Source organism: Aptenodytes forsteri, unplaced genomic scaffold (genome assembly GCF_000699145.1).
Source record: "Aptenodytes forsteri isolate BGI_AS27 unplaced genomic scaffold, ASM69914v1 Scaffold54, whole genome shotgun sequence".
Lineage (NCBI taxonomy): Eukaryota > Metazoa > Chordata > Aves > Sphenisciformes > Spheniscidae > Aptenodytes > Aptenodytes forsteri.
In genome coordinates, this window is record NW_008796044.1 from 6,721,208 (window position 1) to 6,746,512 (window position 25,305).

General features: G+C 45.8%; 1 protein-coding gene across 1 annotated transcript in view; it reads right to left on the reverse strand.

Moving 5' to 3' along the window:
- Positions 1–25,305, reverse strand: part of HTR4 (5-hydroxytryptamine receptor 4) — a 175,177-nt gene that overhangs the window by 36,210 nt on the left and 113,662 nt on the right. Inside the window, exons 5-6 of the mRNA XM_019473769.1 lie at positions 24,923–25,076; positions 22,112–22,680 (exon numbers count right to left, since the gene is read on the reverse strand). Of these exons, the coding sequence (XP_019329314.1) occupies positions 22,112–22,680; positions 24,923–25,076 (723 nt within the window). The remainder of the gene's footprint in view (positions 1–22,111; positions 22,681–24,922; positions 25,077–25,305) is intronic.

Genomic DNA, 25,305 nt, shown 5'->3' on the forward strand with positions numbered 1-25,305 from the left:
GGGGGGTGGGGCCGCCCCGGGCCCCCCCCCCCAGCCTGTACTGCTCAACCATTAATTAAGTAAGAAGCCCAAGGTAAGCATACACAATTTACAATTTAAATCTTCCAAGGCAAACCCATGTGAACCTGTGCATAGGGGAAAAAGATTTTTAAGGAAATTAATTTAGCCTCCCCCCCCCAGCCTGTACTGCTCAACCATTAATTAAGCTGACAATAAGAAGCGCAAGGTTAGCATACACAATTTTACAGCCAAATCTTCCAAGGCAAACCCATGTGAACCTGTGCATAGGGGAAAAAGATTTTTAAGGAAATTAATTTAGCCTACAGCTTATTTTAAAGGATTTTTATGGGCTTGTTTTAAAATTTATTAAGAACAAAGATTCTTTCAAAAACAGAAAAAAGAAATGGTGTGTAACTGAAGTGCATCATTTCCCTAAGTTCTTTGAGCTGGTTTTTTTATGGACTCCTTTGCATCTTGTTTTCTTCACTCCCATACGATCACAGAAGCTGAATGGGGCTGTGCTAAGAAGGGAGCTCCAGGGATGCCGAGGCGCTGCAGAAGGTGCATCTAATTGCTGGGGAGGTGGATGTGACACTCCTGCTGGGGTGGAGCTGAACAAATGTTCCCATCCTCTGTGCTGACAGCACTGTGCTATTGCCGGGTGCTGTGTTGTTGATGGTATGAAACTGAGCTCAGATCTTCATCTTTGAAGATCTCTTGGTAACGCTTCTTGAAGTGTCATTCGTAATTGCTTTCTTGCCTACGAAGTAGTTGCTTTGTGCAGTTCTTGTCTCAAATATTGTATCAAAGTGTTATAAAGTGCTTTCACTGCTAATAAATACTAACTATGGTGCTATAAAAACTTGTCAAAAAAGCACCATAGGGCATGAATCTCACTGAATAAATTATATGTGCCTTTAATGTATTAATGTAAACTATTACTGTTTCTGTGCACTACCAGGCAGCTTACAGATCAATCAATAATAAAATTATTCATACATAACATTAACATAAGATACCACCAGTTTCTTGATTTTTCTTTTCTTTGGTACAAATACTCGAGTTTGCCTGTTTGGCTATGCTCCATTTTATGTAGCAATGCTGCATCCTTCCGTTCCTTCCAAAGTGACAAATCCATATCATGTTTCCTTCACTTCTTAAAAAATAGTGTATTACTGTGGTTTGCGCTTAAACAGCTGTTACGTGTCTTTCCAGAGGTGGCTTCACTTCAGTGGTGGAAAAGGCGCTGTCAAGACTCAGACCTTTGGGAGACTTTGAGGCTGAAGGAATTGCTATACTTCATTTTGAGAGAGAGAAGCATTTCAGAGCAGTATAATACTCCTACGAGGATGTCACATTATATGATGTGTGACGTAATACAAAGGCAAAGCACAAAAATGGAGAAAAAATATGATGGGATGTAAGGGGATGTGAACTACTTTTTCATTTTTCCCTTCATACAAGTGGGTGTATGTGAAGATAAGCTACATTCAGTCTAACATTCACATATTTGTGTTGGATGATTTGGAAAGCAGTCCAGAAAGGGTTATTCTTTACAGTGGTGTTTCCCAAGCTATTTTGGCCTGCCTCCTTCTTCCACGAGAGTGCAAAATGCAGGCTGATGCCCTTGCAAATGCCATGCCAATGCTTGGCTGATGCTATGGGTCATGCGACTACCTGCCTTTTTTCAGGTACAGGCAAGGTAATGCCCAGGTTAGTGACCAATGGGCCAGTGATCCTTTGCAACACTGAATTCTCCTGGGACTGAACGAACTCACTGACAAAATTCTTACTAGCTTCAGGAGGATCAACAACTGACCTGGAAGAGCATCTTTGTGAACTAGAACAACGTTAATGATCTTGAAAGCAAATGCATCCAGCTGCACTTGGGTTCATAGTAGAGGTAGCAGCATTTGCAGGTGGTCCAACTGCTGCATGAGTCTGAGTGCATTCCCTCTGCGTGGGTGCATTCGATGTCGTTATTTAAGGAGGCTGCTGCAGGCAGCGATGGCTGCTGCCACAACATCTGGCTTATACCTGACATTCTTCCCAGGTAATAAATAGCACTTTATAGATAAAGCTAAATGCTCTTTAGTACCATGTGCCTCTGTAGTTACTGAGGAGCTGCGCTGTGTTTGATGGGCCTATGGAATAACACAAATCAACAGCCTAATTAACATCCCTTCTGTTAAGTCTGCAAGAACATCTCTTCAAAGACTGTTAGCGATGGTGACACTTAACAAGTGTCAGACAGAATCAACACGCTTCCTTAAGGGACATGATTGACTTTGAAACTACTGGCTCAGTCACTGCCAAGAAAGGTTTAACAAAGCAAGATGGTTATTTTGACTTCTGTGAGGGAAAGTAGCACCAGAGAAAAGGAAGAATGCAGGATGGACCACAGCAATGTTCTTCCTTTCCAGCACAGTACTGTTCAAACAAGGAAAACTAATACAGCTCAGCTGTATCCTAAGGATTGCTCTGTTGGGCAAAACTCATTTCAAAACCTGTGCCTGTAATGGGTCTGTGTTTTCTGGAATTAAATTTAAAGAAAGTCCAGCTGAAGACTCCATGGTAGGAGTCCCTGACTCTGCTATATGTCGAAGCACACAAAGCTAAACTGAGCTTCTGCTAGAGCTAACATGTCTTCCTCCCCTGATGAAAGAAAAAGAGGAAAAGTATCAGTAAGTTTATTTGCTAGTTAACTCCTCACTCATTAATAGGATAAACTTTCATTCCACAGGAAGAAGGGAGAACTGTTGGAGCTGTCCTCTCAAAAAGCCCCACATTTTCTGCAGTGAAAGTATGAGATGGAGGCAACTTCAGCCAGCTCTGCATCTGACAGTGCCTATGCCATTTCTCCTCCAGGGTCAGAATGCCTCTGTGCTTGAGAGTTAATTTATAAACATTTTACACAGAAAATGCTGAAACTCACCTTGATCCAAGTATCTGACATCTGTGGAGGAAGTCGCCTGCCTCTTTCTGACCGGATGTTTACGTGTTATCACTCCCTCAGAATGATCTTCCAGAAAAAAAATGCACATTTCTCCACAGGCAGTGGTGTTTGAGTCCCACTGTGGATTTATCAGCTACCATTGACATCAAGGATACCAGCAGAGACCCCTTAAGCTTCCAGAAGATATTATTTCTTCTAATCCAAACAAATCAGTCCACCCTCAAACTTTGCTGGCGGTCTGGAGCCCTGCAGCAGACTCCTGCCAGGGCACAGTTACAACCTCCCAGCATTGCTCAGGAAAGCTCTGAGCTTTTAATGCAGATCAGAACCTCGTAATACCCTTCAAATACTCTTCACGCTTGCCTCTGTTATGCTGTTCCTGCTCACCTATTGCCTCTGGTCCGTAAGAAGTTAAATTCACACAAAATAGCAGACATTACTAGAAAAGTTCACTCTAGCTGCACGGAGATTACAGCCGGTCTTTCCTTCTTCTGGCATCTTGCAGTGCAATTAACTACACTTGATGTGGAGTGGGCTAGTAACATTTTCTATGCTTCAGTGACGTCTTGGGAAGTTCATAGGTTATGAATTTGAAGTAGTGTTTATAGGTTAAATTCAAATATGAATTTGTAAAATAGAGAGTGGTTAATTTGCTTTGTACTAACTACTTACGATGGGTATAAGATGTCAAGGATACGAACATCAAGAGAGGGATTTTTAGTGAGTTAACTGGATGTAACAGGAGGAATTAAAGAAAGACTTATTTTTAAAGAAGAAACAGAACTTAGAAAACACCTAATAGTGAAACCTATTAGAAATCATGAAAGTGTTCCCTACAGAGGGTGAAGAATCTGCTTTGCCTCTGGAAATATGAAAATAGACTTGGGACTCTGACATGTGTCAGTCACAGGTTCCCCCAGCCAGGAGTTACTAATCTTGCATGTGATGCGATATGACTTGCAATATGATTACTCTTCTGATTATAACATCCGCAAAATACAAAGGTTCATAGTGAAACTAGTCTTCAGATTATAGAATTTCAGATGGTTTGACATCTGTAGTAAGAAAATACGTCCAGGTGTATCCCTGCAATGTAAGAAAAAGACTTCACATATTAAGGGGCTTGTACATCTCAAAAGAGAGGACTACACTTTGTCACCAGTAAGAGAAAGGCAATGTGTGGTTCAATGAGCTCTTTAAGCAAGAGAAACCATATAACTTAATCTGGATTAAATGAAGACATAGGGTCAAAGGGAGAATCCAGAAAAATCCCCCATTGATAGGGTTGTGATCGATGAAGGCATCATACGCCAGGTATAAATCTCATTGATAAAGATGCAACCATAAAGCAAAACATAGCAGTAACAACAACAAAGGTGAGTTCCAAAACTGCCTCCTAAATGTAGGTACCTGAATTTTAAAAATGCTGTCTTCTGTGATGGATGATAGTAATGCTGAAGTAGCCTGTGATAGCCAAAGAACAGAAAGAGTAATGCAGAAGTAAGGACGGGAAATCATCAGCTAATGCAGAAATAGCCTTACGCAGCTGTGTGTAATGGTTGATGTAGTATTTGCAAGACATTATGTACTCCCAAAGGCATACATAAAGAAATATTGCATCTTTACTGGTGACAAAACCAAAACAAAACGACATCTGTATCAATTCACAGGTCAGGTCATCTATTCAAGATGCAAATGCATACTGAGCAGCAGATGTTAGCAGCAACTATAATCCTTGCTATGCCAAATAAATAAAAACAAAAACCTCAAAATGGCCAATTTACTGTTTTGAAATGTGCAGTTTAAGATGGAAAGATGCTTACAGCTAAGAACTGAAATCACAGGTGGATGAGCACTGCAGACAGGCTCACAGCAGGCTAAGCAGGTACCTGAATTTGCTGAAGCATGTGAACCAGGCAGGCTGGCACTAGCAGCCACCCAGCAATCAGAAATAAAGGCAACGGTTAAGGATCCAAAAAGTGGCAAAATGGTAAAAGGCAACCAAATCACAGCAGATGTAGTGAAAGTCCTTGACATCTTCCTGGAGATATCAAAAAGCTGGCCAAAATGTCTTGCGAATAACAGGGCTCTTCTGTCCCACAGATACACCAAAGGCTTTAGAAGCAGTTTTAACTACAGCAATGGGGAAGCTTTTCCACAGTGTGAGCTTACAGAGAAAGAGGCAGTGCATATAATGCTTAAGTAAATTCTCCTACAGCAATCAGAAAGGAAGAGAGTTATTTAAAAATGAAAAAGAAAAAAGAAGTTAACCTAAAATTAAAATGCGCTTAAACAATTAGCCCTGAGTTTAAGAGATGTCTGCTGCCACAATGAATAACAGAATAGAACAATAATTGCTTAGATTTATGTAGCATTTCTAGCCCTAAGGCATGTGGAGCTCTTTGCAAATGCTGATATGCATTGTCTAAAAACACTTTGACTGATAAAACATATTAATCTCTGGAGAGGAAGGAAACAGCCCGACACATTCAGCACAGCTGTGCAAAGGTCTCGGTTGGGAGCTATGCAGTTGAAACAGAAGGGAAGTAGGTGGATAGTAAATTGCTATCCATAATAGAATTTATTCAGGTACCAAAATTAATTTCAAACCCCATTTTGGCCCTCTGGAATGAATGGAGTCCCAAAGGACTTGGAATCAGATTCAGTATGTCAGTATGTATTATGAGGGATGTATGTATTTACCTAACTGTAATTGTTTAAGTTACAATCAATTATTTAAGTGATATGTTTTCAATAGGTCTGGGCTTTGCCATGTAACAGGAGGAGATGTCAAGCAGTCCAGCTGCAGGAGCACAGTGCTGTGTCTGGCAGTGCTCCTCTCTGGGCAATGGATCCCAGCTCCTGGTGCAATGGGCAATGGACTCCCAATTACAACTGGAAGGCAGAAAATCTGCACACATCTTTGTCCATCTCATCGCACCATTCCCAGCACCAGCTATTCAGCCTGTCCTGTATTCCCAACACAGGACACATTGCTGTTGAGAAGCTCAGCTAAATATCATTACCTGAGAGAGAATTCATTTTTCAGCAGAAGCTTTCAGCTTTAGGTGTATAAACCTGAATAAATATCTAGCATCGTATCATTGATTCAGGAAGCAGAGCTGGGATTAAATTAGGCAGTCCAATAATGGTGCTCTGTATCGATAAGGACTCAAGTGAAATCAGATTAGAGCTTTTCCCAACAGATAATGTCCTGCTTTTTCATCAAGGCCTCCAAACCAATTAAAATTACCATTCAAATCACTTGCGCAGAACAGAAGCTGCTTGCTTTTAGTGTCAGGAGACCTAGAAGGATGAAAAAGTAAATGTGTGGAAATCTAGCCCATCTTTACTGGGTGAGTCCCACCAGACAGATGACTTTCCTATTTTTGTCGTGCACTCCCTTGCTGTTTCCTTGCACTATCTTTTGCAGGAGAGAGGAAAAGAAACTTCAAGGAAAGCTGCAGATGCTGGACAGGAGGGAAGCAGATGGGAGAATGGCAGTAGGTGCCGAGGCTTTGCAGCGAGGGAGGCGTTTCTGAAGCCCTTCGGAGAGCTGTCAGAGCTCTCCAGGGCTCCATGTGGAAATTATGTTCCTGTTCCAGGCCAGCGATTGCAAAATGCTGGGGACATGCTGTTCATTATGCAAACTGGCTGCGCAAAGCAGAGAGAAATAAGAAAGAGTCATGCATGTCAAGGACCAGAGAGGTTTAATTGGAAAAGACAACAATTAATGTAAATTATTTAAAGTTTCCATTTGAATCCTAGAGACAGTGAAGTGAATCCCAACAGTAATTCCACAGAGAAGAAATGTTGACCTGCAGCAGGACTAGCCATTCCTGTGGCTTCTTCCCCTCTTCTGCTTTTCCTAATGGCACTCTTCCTTTCAGCACTGTCCTCTGACAGCACTGGAGGGGCTACCGTCAGCTGGATCGCCGCAATCTTCTGTAAACCAAGTTACTTTCCAGTTTTCATAAACATTAAACAGATTAAGAGAGGCTTTGCACAGAGTAACGGGGCTGAGCCAGGGGCTTGGTTATGTAGGCTTTGCAGGTGATACATAGAAAGATTGAGCAGGATGCAGGATGGCGTGGGCAGGCAGCTCCTGGACTTACTGGACTGAGCCCAGCTTCCCTGGATGGCCCATGGAGTATAAAATCCCCTCTGTTTCCTGCAGAAAGGGCTCTCCCAGAAACCTCCAAATTATATGGGTCATACCACAAATAGGGAGCTACTGAACAAGGGGTTAGGCATTCCCTAGGGAGATATAAACCAGGGCAACGAACAGCAAAAGTAAATCTCAGACCAGAAAGAAAGCCTTAACTGGGATCCTGCCCCACATCAATTGCCTTCATTACCCAAAGCACAAGTCATGCAATTAAAAATAGACAAAAATGAGTTGATATTTCAGTCGCTTCCAAGCTCAAGGTGCCCTTCGGTGCCTTGGCTTCCCTACCAGAAACAAACATGTAGAAGAGAAGCTCTGATCTTGAATCTTGTATTAGGCCAAATAACAAAGAGGGGTTTATTTTGGCTCTAATCTCTTTTTCCAATATACAGACATATTGAAAGAGATTACCTTACTAAAATTGAAGGAAACTGTGGTATTTTAAAACCCTAATCCCCTCTTTCCTCCGTAGGAAATAGCATAAATATCTTGATTTCACTCGGTACAATTACAAGAAGCTTTTCTCTTATCAAAAGTTCTCAGTTTCCTCTGGTGAGGCGTTTTTTGAGCTGTGTACCAGGCTTCAGCAGTGTCCTGATTATTGGCAAGCCAAGTGTTTTTTGGGTGAAGGAAGGTACCGGCCTCCTCCGACACAGGGTGCAGCGCAGATGCTAGCACCAGCTTACCCGAGGGCAGGAGTCCCCGTGGGAGCTGGTTTGTACTGGGACAGGCAGTTTGCTTTGGCGGCGGGTTTCGCGGGGCTTGGCTGGCAGGTGGGACTGGTGTGCAGTCAGCGAGGACCGGGGAAGGGGCGATGCGCACACGCTGCCCACACAGCCCAACGTGATGCTGGCAGCACTTCATCGTCCCAGGGAACCGGCGTGATGCTGAGCAGGGGAGGGGAGCCAAGGTCACCCCATGCCCTTTCCCTAAACTTTAACCTTTTTGCAGAAGAATTTTGAAGTGTCAAAAGAAAAAAGTTCTTAAAACTGTTCAGCTTTTAAATTTAGCAGAGATCCCTAGGAAAGAAAAAGCAGGGAAGGGGTGGGAGGAGGAAGCTTAGCCCAGACTTCACAGATGACAGCTGAGAGAAAAGAAATTAGTGTCTCGACTTCCTACCCTGGGGATAACCCAACCTCAATAAAAAGCCTATTGCATTTACAAATACACAGAAAGGCTTCACCAATAACTTTAGAAAACACCCACAATAAAAAATAAGTCCGCCCCCACGCAAGCTGGAGGTACACTGTATGCGGTAATGCTGGTGGTTGCTTCAGCAAGCACAGACATGCTCCAAAACCATGACAGAGGCAGAGCAGGGGCTGTATCTTAGACAGTGAGCACAGCTTCAGAGAGGCTCCCGACTACCATGTCTTGCCATAAGCTCCCATCCCCACACAGCTTTTCTGGCTTCAATTAACGGTGCAAATCCTGCTCTTTATTTTCCAGACTGTGCTGGAGTCTCCCTTCCTCTTTTGCAGCTCTTGGCCTTTGGGATTCTTTTTTCTGATGTTTGGATTTTAAATGACGTGGGAAGCGGCTGGTACCCGTGATCGCAGCGCTGCCCACCCGGGGGTGTTTGTGCAGTGGGAGCCCAAAGGCAACGCCGTGCCAAACAGCCCGGCAGCTCTCAGCAGCTCCCACTCCCTTCCCCTCGGGGTGACGTTACAGTACAACAGAAAAAGCCTGGAGATGTGACTGTGTCACTGTTAAGTAAAAGAGGCCAAAACCTCTGCTGGCACCGGCTCCCGTTTATGTACAGCTGCAAGCGCCTGTGCATTTTTCACTAGCTGAAGCAATCAGCCGGGCTGTAGCACCAGCCTTGGCTCTCTACCCTTTCTCCCCAGTTGTCCTTTTTAACCCTTGCACTTCAACAGTGAGAAGAAAGCTGCTGGAGGAGAGCTGAGAAGGCCGAGTGGTCCAGGGCTCGGCAATGGGAGCATCAGCGGAAGGTGGGTGCAGGCGACCGCCATGGGGAAGCAGCTGGACAGTGATGAGAAGGGAAGGAGCCCTTACTGCAGCTTCCCACCAGCTCAGCCGTGGCTGCGGCTGCTTTGCCCTCTGCACATCTCCATGTGTGTTGCCATGCTGGATGTATGTCCTGGCCACTGCAAATGCTTTTGCCCAGGGTGGATTCAGCCTCTGTGGGCAACACATCAGCTGCCTGGAGGAGCTTTGTGTGCCACCAGCTGCCACGGGGTGCCCTGTGCGTTTACCTACTTGTAGAAGTCAGGAGACACAGAAATACACACATCTTTCTTCAGATGAGGGAGAGGGGAAAGGAGGGACAAGACGGTTGTGCAGACGATGATGCCCCATCTTTTAGTTTGCAGGTTGTTTGATGCTGCACAGAACAACACACAGCCAAGCCCTTTGCCATGTGTGCAACTCTCTATTTTTATGGTGATAACTTCTGCTGTTGTGGAACATCTAAATTCCCAGACCCGAGGGCTTCTCTGCTCTTGCATCCTGCATAGCAGAGTGTATAATCTCACCCCGCACTTCCTGACTCAGCCCGTATCTCCTGTTTGAGCTATCATGTACCTCCTGATATTTATAGCTCCCTGTGTCCTGCTCATGATCCTTCACAACTCCCAGTCACAGTATTTGTGAATGTTACACTAGAAGGCTGTTACTGTGGAGAAGACTGATGCCAAGTTGTAAAATCATGCCAGGGAAGTTGGAACATAAGTTTGATTGTAAATATTGGCAAAGCTTCATAAAAAATTACAAGAAAGCTCCTCCAAGAAATTACAAAACTTTTTTTTAGTTGTTATTGAGCCTAATGAGCTCCTATATTTTTACAGAAACCCCTTTCAGGTTTGCAGCTAATGAAATTCCAGTGAAAACCAAATTATCTCTTGACTAACATCAACAACACTAGCAAAGGGGAAGACCTAATAAGTGCTATACTCTAATTCCCCAGTCTGAGCCTTTTCCCTGGTACAAGATTGTCCCCCTGTACTATTTTTAACTACTTTGTCCAGTCTAGCTTTAAATGGCAGAATGAGATGAGACATCTGTATGTACTGTACATGCCATCACATACCCACTCTGAAGAAGAAACTGGGAAATAGGAGCAAAGGCACAAAAGAAATGTATTTAGAGAAGTAACAGAGGTTATTTCAAGGTCACTGAGAGCCCTTGTGCTGAACTGAATGCAAACAAATACACTTGTGCTGCCTCTGCTAATACTTCAGGGACAGAGGTGGAAGTTGTTTTCTCCTTTCTTGCACTCATCACCCCCACCAGGCTGCAATAAAATACTCTGGCTACTTACAAAGCCACACACTGCTGAGAGCTGATCGGCTTAGGCCGTGGTCCGGCCTGCCAGCTCAGTGCAGTGTGGTGTCCCTCTGCTCCCCAGCTGCCACCACCTGTCCCTCGCTTGTCCTAGGCACAGCTGCCGGGCGTTCGGGCTGCCTTTCCCCTCTGAAATTGTGTGGCACCCAGCAAAATGGTGAACTTGCTCCTGGCTGGGTGCCCTCAGTGCTAGTACAACAAAGCAATGGATTGAAAGCGAAAGGGCTGAGGACATCCCTGTCCTGGAGACTAGGTCACTCAACCAGCAGAGACCCTTGTCATCACCCAGCACGTCCTGAACAAAACAGGCTGCAGGTCTTCCCTGAACTCACACTTGCTTTGTGTTCAATACCTGTTCTTGAGCTAGACAGGTTATTACAAAGAAAGCCAATCTTCAATCTTAAATTTCTAGTGGTAGAAAACTGCATATGATAATCTGTTGTCACGGCTTACGATTTTCACTGTTAAAAATAAACACTGTGTTTCTAAAGCAAACTTGTGCACTTTAAACTTCCAGGTCTTTCCCTTGCTACACATCTGTGCATTAGACTTCTGTACCCAAACAGACACTGACCTCTCTACCTTCTCTAGTACAAGATAAATAGTTCATGTGCCAGGACTATATTGTTACAGCCTCTTTTTGAAACTTTTAATCACACTTCATTTTTTCCAGCCTCCTTCCGGAGCGTGGGACCCCACTGCCAGCCCTACCTGGGCTGGGTACGTGGGCAGCACTGGCTCCATGTCTGCGGGAACGGCCACCTTCACCCTTCAGGCTCAGTATCAGGTGGGAGCTGATGTTCAGCATCGAAGCCTGTTTCACCCTGGCCTGTGGTCTGAGATTGTGTTCAGCATGCCAAGAGGCACAGCCATAAAGACCATGTTTCTGTAACTCCATGGAAACATTTTCCTTGTGCTCAGTTAACCAAGTAATTCAGTGTGCAGAGTAGCCCTATGCTGCTCGCTCTTATTACTGTTAGTCCTCTAATCTTGTACTATCTGCATATGTTATCAGCAATTATTTGTTTTTCTCTAGAGAGGAGATTAAAAGTAAACAGCTTATGGCCAAGACCTGTTCCTTAAGAATCCTGACTACAAATACACCCGCTAGAAGATGGTAATTTTGTTATGATTTACAAACTATCAGGGCGATCTAATTAATACATGCCATGCTGATGTAGGTACCAAGTCAAACGTGTCACACTTCTTGCAAATTGCAACCTCATAAAATTAGTTTGGAGAATTGAGATCTACTTTTCATAATCTCACGTTTACCAGTGGTATGGACATTACCCTGTCTTTTCAGATTTTTTGTACCATATTCTATATCAAACAGTCTGAACACTATCACTTAAGGACATTGTTCTTCCTTCCCATTTATCTTTGGGTGCAATTTTGTGCCAAACCCAGATCCTGGGAATAAGACAGAGGCAACCTCAGGATACCAAGCTGCTGATCCACGGGGTTACGACCTTGAAAAGCCCACTTGCCAGCTAGCGGGAAATACTGCACTGCAGCCGCTGCCCAGAGGGGAAAGGTGAGGTAGGAAGCACAGGAACCAGGCCTGCGAGGTCTTTTGGGAAATGGGGACAATTTCTGTTTCTCTCGATGTTCCCCGATGGATGCAAAATCAGCAAGATGGGGGAGAAAAGCCGCACTTTATCTAGGCAGTGTGGTCAGGTATCGACAAGACCCGAAGCAGTTCAGCTCTGCTTCCGGTTTCCACAAGGGACAGAATTAAGGACAAAGTGGGGCTTTGTGGGGTCCTGAGGCAGTTTCCTGCTATCACAGTCATACCATATAATGAGATGATTTTTGTAAATTCATCAAGCTTCAGCTTGTTAGAAATTAGACGTTTTCCCCCACTAGTCTCACTAAGAGGTTGTTTCAAACCATCACTGCCATGATGGCTGGAAACTTTCATCTAATTCCATGCTTAAATTTATTCCTGGCCACTTTATATCCATTTGTTCTTGTGACAGCATTATTTCTTAGTTTAAATAACTCTTCTCCCTTCCCAGTCTTTATCTCCCCAATGTATTTACAGACAGAAATCAGATCCCCTCTTTTGCTAGACGACACAAGCCAGCCGTGCTCAGGCTGTGGTATGGAGCCACGTGGTGCCGTTCCTGCCGACACGGAGAACTGATGCTTGAACTGAAACTATCGGAGTGGAAAACACATCTTGAGCAATCTCTGGTTGCATTGCCCATTGAAGGCAATACTCTTTGTCACCCCTGAAGTCATCATTTTAAAATTGTTTTGGTTTATTTCATGCCTTGGGACAGAGAGCTCTCACGAGGTTTCTCTCCTCGGCATGGCTCTGTACCACAGTGGGAAGAGCAGCCTCCAGAGTGACCCACGGGGCCACCTGCTCAATACCCTTCCAGCAGTGCTCATGCTGTATGGGGTACGCTTTTGGCCATGCCAAAGTCTGTGCCTGCAGACTTGTAATGGGGAAAGTGTACAAGACTGGTGAAAAGGGCTGCCAGACAGCACCCAAGGATGTCAGCATGGCTTATCCAGGCACATGCAGCTGATGAAAAATGACACTACTGCAATTTAAAGTCAAGTCTACCAACAGATTTATGTCTATTAAATGAAAAATTTCATTAGCTTCTCTTGTGCCTCTTGCTAAGCACTGGAAGGTCTCTAAGGACAGAGCCCTCCCAGGCGCAGAAGAGGATGTTCCTTCAGGTCCTCCAGCCACCGCAGAGCAATGCAATAATGTGCCTGCAGGGTACAGTCAGCTGAGGGTGGCTGCCCACAGGCCTGCTAATCAGAGTAATTTAATCGCAGGAGCATGACGGTTTGCATGCAAACATAATGTTTGCATCTATTTGCTAAGATGAAGCAAAATAAATCCCTACCATCAAGGACAAAAATCAAAATCCCAGCCTAAACATATACAAAGATATTAGCTGCTCCCTAGCAGTACTTCATCAGCTTCTCTGAAAACAAAAATTATTTGTGTCTCTCAACAGGGAGTTTCCGCTAAAATCCTGTCAAAAAGAGGAATTACATAAAGAAGCAAAATTTGCAGGGGATGGAGATGTCAGGGGGATGTCATCATTTGTTGTGTTTCTCAAGCTTTTGCTCAGAAACTTCCTAAAAAGAACTTAGTGGTAATGTGCTTTATCAGCACATTCACAAAGGGGTGAAGTTCTTGCCTATTGGTCCCATTAATAAGGCAACTGCTGGAGAAATTACAACACACGTCCTACAGCTCAGCAGCCTGTAATTGCTCCAAGTGTCACAAGCGCAGCAAAATATATGCTGCTTACATTGTGCCTCCAAAATGACCTATGGAAATCCAGTGTGAAACAGCAAGCAATGAGGCAATGAGGGAAAGAGCAGACCAAGTCCGAATGATCTGTCTTGGGGCTAATGACCTTGTAGTGAAGAAGATGATAACATATGTCAAAGCTCTGATCCATCTTGCAGGATCATTAAAATTCCCAGGCAGTTCCTGCCAGTCAGAAATTTTGACCCTAATGGCCTGATTTTGCTCTAAATAACTGTATAGCTTTAGACAGTAGTACTCTGCCACTGGAATTCTTTTCCAAATGATACTTTAGTGATAAGAAAAAATCACAGGACATCTACAGAAAAATCCATCCAGTTTGTTTAAAGGGGGAAAAAAAACCTTTTAGAAAGGGTATTCATGTTGTAGTTAGTGCTAAAATAAAATAATAATAATTAAAAAAGAACAATTTTAGATCAAAGACCTGCATCCCTCCTGTTTAAAAACTGAGTCACAGTGAAGATTCACTTCCACATCAATTTCAAATTTGGTCAAACCAAGCTAAAATAGCATGTATGTTATTGATGTTTTTTGTTCCCTTGCCTTCCCTTGCACTTTGTTTGTGAGTTTTGTGCACCCAGGTGCCTACCTGCTGCTTGCCTGTTTCTCCTTAAGAGCAAAAGCAAAAAAAAAACTTCCAGAAACTCTGGAATAACCAATAAATATTGGATTTTACCCTTTCAACTAATTTGGTGGAGCCTCCAGGCAGCCTAGCAGAGTGAATGAGGAATGCAAATAGCTGGCTTTGAAGCTGAGGGCAGTCAGGAGGCCTTGAGTTTGAACCCAAACCTTAATCTTTCACCTCTGGGCCAGCTGAAAATCAGAGCTTTTTGCGAGTTTGTCCAAGCAAAGTTGTGCATGTACTGAAATATCTCATTTTCTTTTTTTGTTTTGGTTTTTGGGTTTTTTTGAAGCAGCACTGAAGCCCTTCCTTGCCCAGCCTGGCCAGTTGCTGCTGCAGCCTGGAGCTGAATTCCAGGTTCTCACTACAGCCCTCACGCACCGTACTCTTTCCAGCATCACAAGCAGAGCAGGGTGTAATACCCCCTGATAACACAGCCTGTGAACATCTCCTTTTCAGAAATAACTTCTCTCTGGTTTACATAATTAGTCATTTCCATGAATCCATGCATGTGTGTGAGAAAGAAAGAGAGAAAACAGAGACAAATATTTAGCATCATGTAGCAGCAGCAGACCTGGGCTCAGATTCCTCTCTGCTGCTACTGAAAAGGTTTTTAGGGACTTGAGCAGGGAGGACTGAGATATTGTCCTGGCCGTGCCCAACCTGTCCCCCCACGCTCGCTGCCACGGTCCCTCCTTTCTCCAAAACACCTCTGCCAGTGCCAGCGGCCACCGCTCTGTCCCGCGGGAAAACGCAGTAACGAAGGCGTGTGTCCTCCCCGTCTGAGGCTAAATGCACCTTCGCCGATGAAGCACCTGTGCTGGGAGGGCTTTCGGCTTGCCAAACACCAAGGGACGACTCTGCCCCAGGAGAGCTGGAGAGGAGGCACGTGAGCAGAGGACAGGGAGGCTGTGCAGGCCAGGCTGTCGGCTGTCAGCTCGGCTGGGGTGGGGTGGGGAAGCCCCACTGCTGGCAGGGGGCTTTCCGACCCCCAGCAGCAAATGTGTTATTCTGCCTCAGGAAGCTCTGCAGTCTCTCCGGCTGTCTTAGTGCCTAAGGAAGGATAAGAGATAAGAGGAACAGGAGGAGGCAGAACAGGAGGAGATTTTTTACTTGTAAAGCCAGATCCTTGAGAGAGACCTGACAGTTTCATCAGAAAGCAGCTCTGAGTAACTAACCTCTGTGTTTTCTAAGTCAAGCCACAACTGCCGCCCACAAAATCCCACCATCGCAGGTGGGACAGGATTGCCGCTCCATCCATGAGCACAAGGGAAATGACCCACGCCGGGCACTGAACCTTGCTGCATGATTCAGCCCAGCACAGGGAAACCAGAGCACTCTTTAACCCATCTTGTGAAGCCATTTCTGAGCCCGGGAGCTTGGAAACAGCCGGAGGATTTGTAACACCACAGCCACCAAATGTGCCCATTCCCCTGAAGGCAACTCTGCAGGAGAAGGGGGTGGTGCGTGGTGGCACAGGGACACCTGGCCAGCCAGGATTTGACCTGTGAGGAGGTGACTGAGCACTGATGGAGTTAATTACCTTGTGAAATTAAAGCTGTCAAAAAGGCATGGTCATTCAAAATCATCTATGAAAAGACACGAATTGCACAGCAGTGGGCATATGGGCATCCTGATGTGTATTTGCTGTAGGCAGTACCCAGGCTGCTGCTCAGGCAGGGGGATCCTCCATGTCAGTGTGTCAGGGAGACCCCCAGGAGCAAGGGAAGCTGGGGCTCTGAGTTGGCAGCCTAGCAAAGCCAGGAGGGTTTCAGGATGGCTGCTCATCTTTGTGAAAAGCTATCTCGTAGACAGAGGGGGAAAGTCTCTTTAACTTATTCACTGTTTTAAAGCTGCATAAAGTAATGCAATGCCATCAGCCCATCCATCCCGCCTGTATGTAGTGGCCTCTAGCCTGGCTCCAGGAAAAGGCATGGAGAAAGGAAGAGCTCCTACCTTTGCCTTTATGGACTGGAAGTGGCAACACAAAGCTAAACCCAGGTGCGAATTCCCCCTCAAGCTCTGACCCTCCTGCCAATCCCACATGTCAAACCCCTGCAACAGGAGGGTCTGGCTGCATGGAGCCGGGGCAGTGGGTGCACTGGGCACCCGTGGAGCTCCCCTCACTGTGCAGACACCGCCGGCACCGCTACAGGTCTCCCCTCAAATTACAGCAGACATTTCACAGTATGCATGTGCCAGGAGGGGCTTCCAGCTCAGAGCTGGGGCAAGTCCGTGGGAGGAATGTGTAGGAGACTGAGCCGTGGGGCAGGACCACCCCTCTGCACTCCTGTTGGGGAAGCATCGCCGACAGGCACACATCACTTCTTCCTTCACTCCACAGCAGCTCTGACCTTCTCTTCCCTACAGCCAGGGTGGATTTATTTTTATTCCAGATCTGTAAGCCATGGATTTGCTAAACTTCTAAAAACTGGAGACCCGAGTTGCTGAGTTGCCTGTTCCAACAGCAGCAAGGAAGCACTGGGGCTCGCTGCGGTTCGGGAGATTTACTGGCACAATTAGTCATGTTCCCTACAGGGACCAATAAGACTCCACAGCAGTGCTCTGGCATTGAGTGCCGGCTGCACGCAATGAGTTACTGCATACTTCTCCATTTTTGTGCACCTTCAGAGTGCTGACATGAGTGTGGGCTGAGCGGGTTATTTATTTAATTTTGTATTTATGAAGACAATGAACTTCCAGCCCCCCAAGCTGCATGCTTCTTTTTTTTTCACTTTGTTTCTCTTGGCTCTTCTAAAAGGAAAATCAGGATGTGTTTTACTTTGGAGAAATAAAATTGGCATCAGCTCTGTCTGAGAAGACCTCTCTGTGATGGAAAATGAGTAAATAAACCACTTGCTATAGCTTTCCCTGAAGAGACTAATACACTGTACTGTGCTGAACAGTGCACTTCTGAGAGGAAATGGGGAATATACCAAAGCGACCTCCTTGACCCAAACGTTCCAGAGTTTGTCTACTCCGATCATTGCTCAATTATATTTTACCCAAAGTCATCTTCTTCACTGTGGCAAAATTTCAGAACTTGTTTTATCCAAGAATTCAGGCAATGCTGATCTAGGTTCCTATCCACTTGTGCAGTGCAAGACTTTAATGATTCATGAAGGCATGAATTTGTTGTTTTGTGTTGAATAAATTTCTATGCATGACAAAAGATATGCAAGCAATATGTTTAAAGGGGAAGACAGCATTTTTCAGATGATTATGGCATTTTGCTTTCAGTCTTGTGGTGCACAGAACTCCTGAACACATGCTACAGCCATCCAAAAACCCATCTCTATTGCAGTTAATTATTGTACTAATTTTTGCCATACGTTAGTTGAGTGCTCATTGTAAATTCTCCTATCCACTCATTAGTCAGAATGATTCCCGAGTCCTTTCAATGAATGATATTCCAAACCACAGGTTATTAGAACTATGAATTGCAAATATTTATAATGAATTACACAATTTGTGCTGCAACCAGAGAAACAAACCTTTGTATATGACATGTAAGTTGCAATCTCAGCCATTGAAAAATGAATAGGGCATGAATTTCAGATTGTAGCCACACCTGCAGATTTCAATTCACCATTTGCATGTGTCCTGCCTGAATTTTCCAGTTGATGGTACACATCAGAATTGAAATAGGCGAATATCCAAGGGTAAAAAAAAGGGTTCTGGCAATTCCTACACTTGCAGAAAGCAGACTTGGAAAACAGGCAAATAAAAATTTTCTTTCAAAGCTGAATATTTAGTTCTAATACTCTTTCCCATCGTACACATAGATCCAGCTCTAACCAAATCCTATCTCCTCGCTGTTCATGACATCTTCGAAACACGTTTTGCGCCACATCTTATCCTGCCCAAGGGATGGGTGTCTCTCACACTAGCTGATGTTCAAGAACAAAATGGGTGACAGGAACTCCTTTCCCCATCTTCTGGTTCATGATTTAGGGATAAAGTGGGGTGGTTGCCAGGGGATTAAGCAAGCTGTGGTCACCCTCATATCATGGTTGAGCCACTGTGCAGTCTCCTCCCTCGCCCCATCGCCACTGCGGTTGCATCTGGCCCCAGGTGTGCTGTAAAAAGTCTCTCCCTGCCTGGGTGACCCAGAGCACCACAGTCTTCACAGATCACTTGAAAAATAAATTAAAAAAAAAGAAAGAATGATAACTGTCTCCCAAGCGGTCTCTCAGTCTGTGTGTGGTGAGGGCGTCTGCCTCTTCTCACTGCCGTGTTTTATCGCACTCTGCTCCTCCTTCTTCTTTTTTTCCCATTCCTAATATAAATGTGAAAAATCCCAAAATGGGAATGTCAGAACATTTTGACACTAAAGTTATCAGAAGAAAAAAAGAAGAAATGCCTTCCCTCCCTGCAAGGTACTCTCACAGGTCAGACGCATCCAAGAGCAAGAGCCTGAATTTTAACCGTGACAAACATATTCTTTGCACTTGCAAACACACCGGTGAAATGATTGTGAGCAAGGACAGAACGGTTTGGACAGGTAGGGCGGAAGGAAAGTTCAGATCTTCTCAACATTGGAAGTAGAGCGGAGTTAGAAATTCCAGTCCTACTGTCAACCACTCCTGACTCCTTTTGAGGCTAAATGACTCATGTCAGCTTAATACAAAATTGCAAGTCTTTGTGGTTTTGGGGGGAGGAACTCTGCCCTAGATTCAGCACAAGGTCTGTCCTGCTCTTCACTGCTCTCCCTGCCAGGGTACAAAAAGCAGCTATAAAATCCCACTTGCACAACTTCCCCATTTGCAGAAGCTCTTGGTCAGGAAGAAACAACTTTGAGGTTGGAAAAGAAGTGTGTGAACCAGGTCCAGCCCCTACGCAGCTTCTCAGTTGGGTTGGTATGAAGTTAACCTGTACAAGAAGGTTTCAATATTTCAGCTGCTGGGCACAAACCCCTTGTATTTCCATGCTAGTAAAGCAAATGTATGTTATACCTTGAGAGAACCTGCCTCACTGAATTTCTCTTCCATTCATGCTGAGTCCAACCTTTTTTGCATTTAAGAGAGAAGCATTGAAGAAATACAAATTCCTCAAGTGAGGTTAAGTGTCCAAAGACTACAGTTAGTTGGTTTTCCTTTAATCCCCACACCTCTATCATCATCAGTGCATAATCTGGACCAGGGAAAGAAGTCACGCTTTTCTCATCAGTTACAAAGCTGAGGAAAACAGAAAATTGCTCTCTGAAGTGCTGATGTGCAGAGCCACATCCCTCCGGCATGCGGAAGGAGGAGGGGATGCGGCAGCAGGAATCAAGTGCCTTCTGCAGAGCTGGAGTGATATGTAAAGGCAGGAGATAATCTGATTTACGCTTGTAGCATGTTGAAGAGAGGTAACGTGCTCTTATCCGTAAAAGTACTCATAAAAGCTAGAAGTGGACAAGATGTCCTGTGGAGGTTTGGTTCTTATGGGGCCTTTTGCAATGGTTGTCACATCTAGATTGACAGGATTGTTATACATCTCCATGGATAACTTTTATGTGGGAGCAGAGTGGTACAAGTGGGAGGGAGAAGCTGGAAATGAGGAAAGCCTGATCTGGTGGGATCCACCATTAACTGCAGCCCACCAGAGCCTCCTCAGTTGGCCGAGGCGGCCAAGACCATGGCCACCCCTAGCTTCGGAGGGGAGGTCACTCTTCACATTTGCTTTGGCCATCGCTGGGACATCGATATGTCTAAAAAGTGTCTCAAAACGGGGAGTTTGTCAGCTCAGGGACACTCAGCACAGAATGAAGGAAACCCCCAGCAGCTCAGCCCTCCTGGAGGTGTGCAGAGCCTCCCTGGCTGCTCACTCTCTCGGGAGCCCATCTCCACCACCCAGCATCCCCAGGGCAGTGCTGGCTTGAGCCTGCCTGTCCCACAGGGCACAGGCAGGACGATGAGGTCTCACAGGAAGATAACTTAGTGCAAAAGCAGCAAGACAACTTGGAGACATGAGGAGGCACCGGCATTGCCATCTGCAACACTTGGAGGTCAAACATCAGCATGGACTGAAGCAATTCACCTTCTGGGCTGACGTGCTCCCTGCCCTCCGCATCTCAAACACACACCTAAGAGAGGCTTCCTGTCGTCTCTCTGCCTTGTATACTTAGCAAAAGGTATCTTGTTGCTGTGCTTACTAGCCAAAATAGATGCCACCCTCTCCTTCTTTGTGTCTAGGCCACCAGGCTGGCCCCATGGTGAGAGCATGGAGCCACCCCGGTTAACCAGGGATGGGAGAGAGCCCTCCCTCCCCTTCTCCCCACGCAGGGATGCCTTTCCAGTGTTCGCCCCTGCAGCTCCCCAGCCAGAGGTACCGTCTCGCTTGCTGCGGGATGGCACGCTGCGTCCAACAAGGGCTGCTCTCTCAATCCCCCTAACTGCAGCAGAGGAGCATCTGGCTTATTGCCAGGAGCATGGCTCCGATATAGAAATACAGGCTGAGCGTGGCACGCATCCATCACAGACAGAGGGCTCTGGGACCATAGCCCCCAAACAGATTTAATCAGCAGGAGATAAATAAGTTGTAATGTCCTTCATGACTTAAAAAGCTTGAGAGGTCTGTCTCAAGGTTGTGACAAGCCCTGCCCCATCTCCCATCCATTATACGGCTCAGGACTCTTTCCAAAACTTCAGAGATCATTGCAGAAGAGAGCTTGGGGCAAACCAGCAGATCAGACTCAGCTGGGAAGTGCTCAGTGTCTGATTTAGTCTCAGATGGGTTCAGCTCTGAACACAAATATGGTTACCAACTCCTCATCCGCTTGTGAAGAGCCATGAATCCATCTACCAAAAGAACCAAATCTCCTCTAGACCGTTGCATAGAAACACCTATGGTTTTTTTTTTTCAGAGATTGCAGTTTGTTCTGATATTACGGGAGATAATTGTTCTTCCCTTCCTTCCTCCTGTGCTCTGCCTCCCACCTCTCTGCTCAGTGAGGAGAAGACAGCAGAGGGTGCCTCATACCACAGAGCCCTCCAAACCTCTCTGTACCCCCAGAGTGCACAGCCCACACATTCTCTTTTGCAATGAACACATTGTGGTACTCAGTGAAGGGTGGGGTGTGTGAGGTGTGGGGTTCAAATTCACTGGGACCCCAAACTGCCAACAAGCAGGACTATGTCCTGTAGCCCATGTGAGGCACGCTCAGCTCCCAGGACTCCCGCAGAGCTGGGTGCTGCTGCCTTGCACAGGGGCAGGCTTTGGGTTACAGTAAAAGGTAGACACCCCAGCATTTTCTGAGCTGCTAAAACACAATGGCAAGTATAACTCCTCCCAGAGAGCCACTGAAGTGCCCCAGCAGGGTCAAGGCATTTGGGGAAGTTCATTCTTTGCCTTTCATTAGTTCAGAAGATACAGCAGTGGCTGGTGGGGCCACAAAGGAAGAACCTGAGAAGGGGCAATGGGGGTCATGATCCCTTTGCTAGAGAAGACAGAGTAGGCAGCCTCCCTCAAGGTGCTCCCCATTGGGGTCAAGTTGTTCCCCTCAAACTAAATGCATACACGACTTCTGCGTTCTCCCAACTCATTCCTGAACATACCTCTGGAGAAACTGCGCATGCCAACACTTATCTGTTATCTACAAACCCAGTCTTTTTGAGCACCCTAAGGATTTCTGGACGCTTCTCTTGCCCTCTCCCTTTTTAAACATTTAATCCATCAGGTTTCAAATGCAAAGCGAAACCAATCCTTTACGAAAACTCTAAAGAAGTACTCTTTCTAGTGACTCCAGGCATTTTTCATCATCCAAGAAACACTCACCTTAGTACATGAGTTGATCCATTTATTGTGGTAGTCGAACAGGGGACTGTCTGCCCCAAGATGGAAGGCCTTCGGTATCGCTCATCACCACAGCACAGGATGATGAGGAAGGCACGTCTGAAAGACTTGTTCAGGAAGGCGTAGAGGAAAGGGTTCAACCCTGAATTGATGTAGCCCAGCCACAGGAAAGCTGTCCACAGCTTCCCCGGCACCGTGTAGTTTATGAAAGGGTCCACTATGTTTGTGATAAAGAAGGGGGCCCAGCACAGGCAGAAGCACCCCATGATGATGCACAGAGTCTTGGCAGCTTTGGTCTCAGTCTTCATGCGGTGCGTGCTGTGCTGGTCCGGGTGGTGCTGCCGGCCATCAGTGGGGGCCCCTGCACGCTGCAGCACCCGGATCTGGCGGGCGTGCTCCCTGGCTGTGACGTAGATGCGGTAGTAGGCCAGCACCATCAGGAGGAAGGGAATGTAGAAGGCCACCACGGAGCAGGTAATGGCGTATGGCTTGTTGACCATGAATATGCAGTAAGTGGAGTTGGAAGCCTTGTTGAACTGCCTTTGCTGAATCTGGGGCAGGAGGAGGAAGGACAAGGACAAAGAAGGAAATTCAGCACTGCTCCTCTGATACCAGCAGTCTGTTTGCCAGGACACCTCACCACTGCTTTCCAGTTCTCTCTCCTCCCTCCCCTCTCCCATCCGTGGTACCTGCCTTACCCACTGCTGCCTCTCCTGCCTGTGCTGACACCATGGGTTCTCCGGCCCTGCTGGTCCCTAGGTCTGCAGGACCAGCCCACGTTGCAGCTCTAGCATCCTAGAGCATGCCTCAACCTGGCCAGTGAAAATCAGCCTAACTCCCCAGTTCAGACACAGTGAAGGGGAATAACTTCACTTTCTGCCATGCTTTTTTGCAGTGCTCGCTGCTCTGTTCATCGGGGTGTGGTTTTACACCAAGGATGCACAAGTTTCACCCCGCCGAGTCCCACAGGGGTATTAAAGAAGGACCAGGTGGACAGGGAAGGGACTGGGCTGCAGCATCTGGGGGGCAGCTCCAGGCTGGGGATGACACTGAACTTCCCAGGCACAGGGGCTGTGGGCAGCAGCCCGGGCAGGAGAAGTCTGCAGGTGGAGTCTGTAGGCTGAGATCTGGTCAATGACTTGTGATGAAAACTGAGACAGCAGAGGAAGAAAGGGTTCTTGCATGTGAGTTTGGGGAGCAGGGGGCATAACTGGGAAGGACAGGATTTCTCTGAGGCTATTCTTGCTACAAAGCAATGTCATTTCAGGTCCATCAGGCCCATAATTTCTGGTGTTTATTCCAATAAGAGAATAACCCTGCCTCTTATTTAAAACTATAATTTCAAATTTATTTAATAAATTATTTAAATTATTTATTTAAATTTATTCATTTAAATTTATTTATTTAAATAATTTATTCAACTGTTTATAAACTGGGCAAGTAAGGAAGTTTACCTCTAAAATAAACTATGAAGCATTTTCACTAGGTGGTGTTTGAACCTCGTACTACCTCTCAGCATGCAGCTACTGAAATCTGCACGGTGAACGCCAGCAAGTTACAAGGAAGGGCAGGCCTTGCACTGGTGTTTAGAAAGTCTGGTACAGACAGCTGGGTGTCGAGTCTTTTCTGAAAAGGCGGGGGCAAAAAGTCAGTGGAAGAAATCAGATACCTGACATGGTTTGTTAAATAAACAAAATGCACCTCCCTTTTCTACCAGCTGCATGTCCTAAAGGTGCTTGTCTGGAAGCAATTTTGGCTTTATCGCCTTGTCTAGAGGCTTGGCAGCTTGCACCTGTTATTCTCCATGAGCCAAAAAGTATTCATATCTCCTTGGCTGAGACTTGGCATAGAAGATGCCACATCTCTTTAAACAAGCTCTTCTAAATAAGGTGTTTTCACAGTTTGCCATTTTTTAATTACTGCATCTCCAGATTGGAAGGAGAGCAGATTTGCAGCTCTTAACTCCTTGCCCTGCAAATGGGATCCTGCAAGTGAAGCCAGACTGTGGTGAGGAAAATTGACTCTTGCTGAAATGGCCAAAAAGTATTCATATCTCCTTGGCTGAGACTTGGCATAGAAGATGCCACATCTCTTTAAACAAGCTCTTCTAAATAAGGTGTTTTCACAGTTTGCCATTTTTTAATTACTGCATCTCCAGATTGGAAGGAGAGCAGATTTGCAGCTCTTAACTCCTTGCCCTGCAAATGGGATCCTGCAAGTGAAGCCAGACTGTGGTGAGGAAAATTGACTCTTGCTGAAATGACTTGCACAAGGGAACTTCATCTTCTCCCCCATCTTTAAGGCTCACACCAAGACAGGGGATATTGATGGGACTGGCCCAAAGCATCACCCCTTCTGGGGAAGTTTGGGTTTCCTGGCTCTCCAAACATCGCTAGCACAGCAAGGAAGGACCCTCGGGCTCAGACGGCGGTGGCCAGCACTCTCCAAGAGCTGCAGAGGCCAAGGGGAACCGAGGACTCCCGAGGTGCCCGTTGGGAGCCAGCTGGGGCTTGGCATGTTTTCAAAGGACTACTCACTGAACTGATTAGTAGACGCAGGTAAAATCCTCTCCCAGAGCCACCACTGTCTTTGTGACAGTCCTTCCAGGACAGAGTCTTTTCAAACCCCCTTAAAGACACCCTCCAGAGATTCAGCAGCCCCTGTGCATCAATAACAAGAAGTTTCTCCTTCAGCCTCTCTTGCCTTCTTTTCTCTGAATATTGCTTTTTAAAGAAGAATATACAGCACCGAATATATTTGATACCAGGTTGGTGTACCTTCTTAGCTACTCACCAGATCAATGATGCCAATGCTGTTCCAGCCTTGCATGATAGGGAGGAAAGAAATAAAGGTTGGGATTACCCAGCACCCTCCAAGCATTACAGCGATGCGCAATGGAGTCATCTTGTTCCTGTAAACCAGAGGCTGGCAGCAGATAGCATAGTACCTGCAAGGAGAAAAGTGAGAGAACAACCATCATCAAAGGAGACTTCCAGGTCTTCAAAAAATAAAACTGTAAAGCATTTTCTCCAGCTTGTTTCTCCTGCCTTTCAAAATAGAGAAAAAAATGAGTCTATAGCCTATTTCCATTGACTGCCTCTCACACAAGGAGCTCAGGATATTTTCACAGCATGAGTAAATAAGGTTTCATAGTGCCTTGCAGGGGAAAGCCAGTA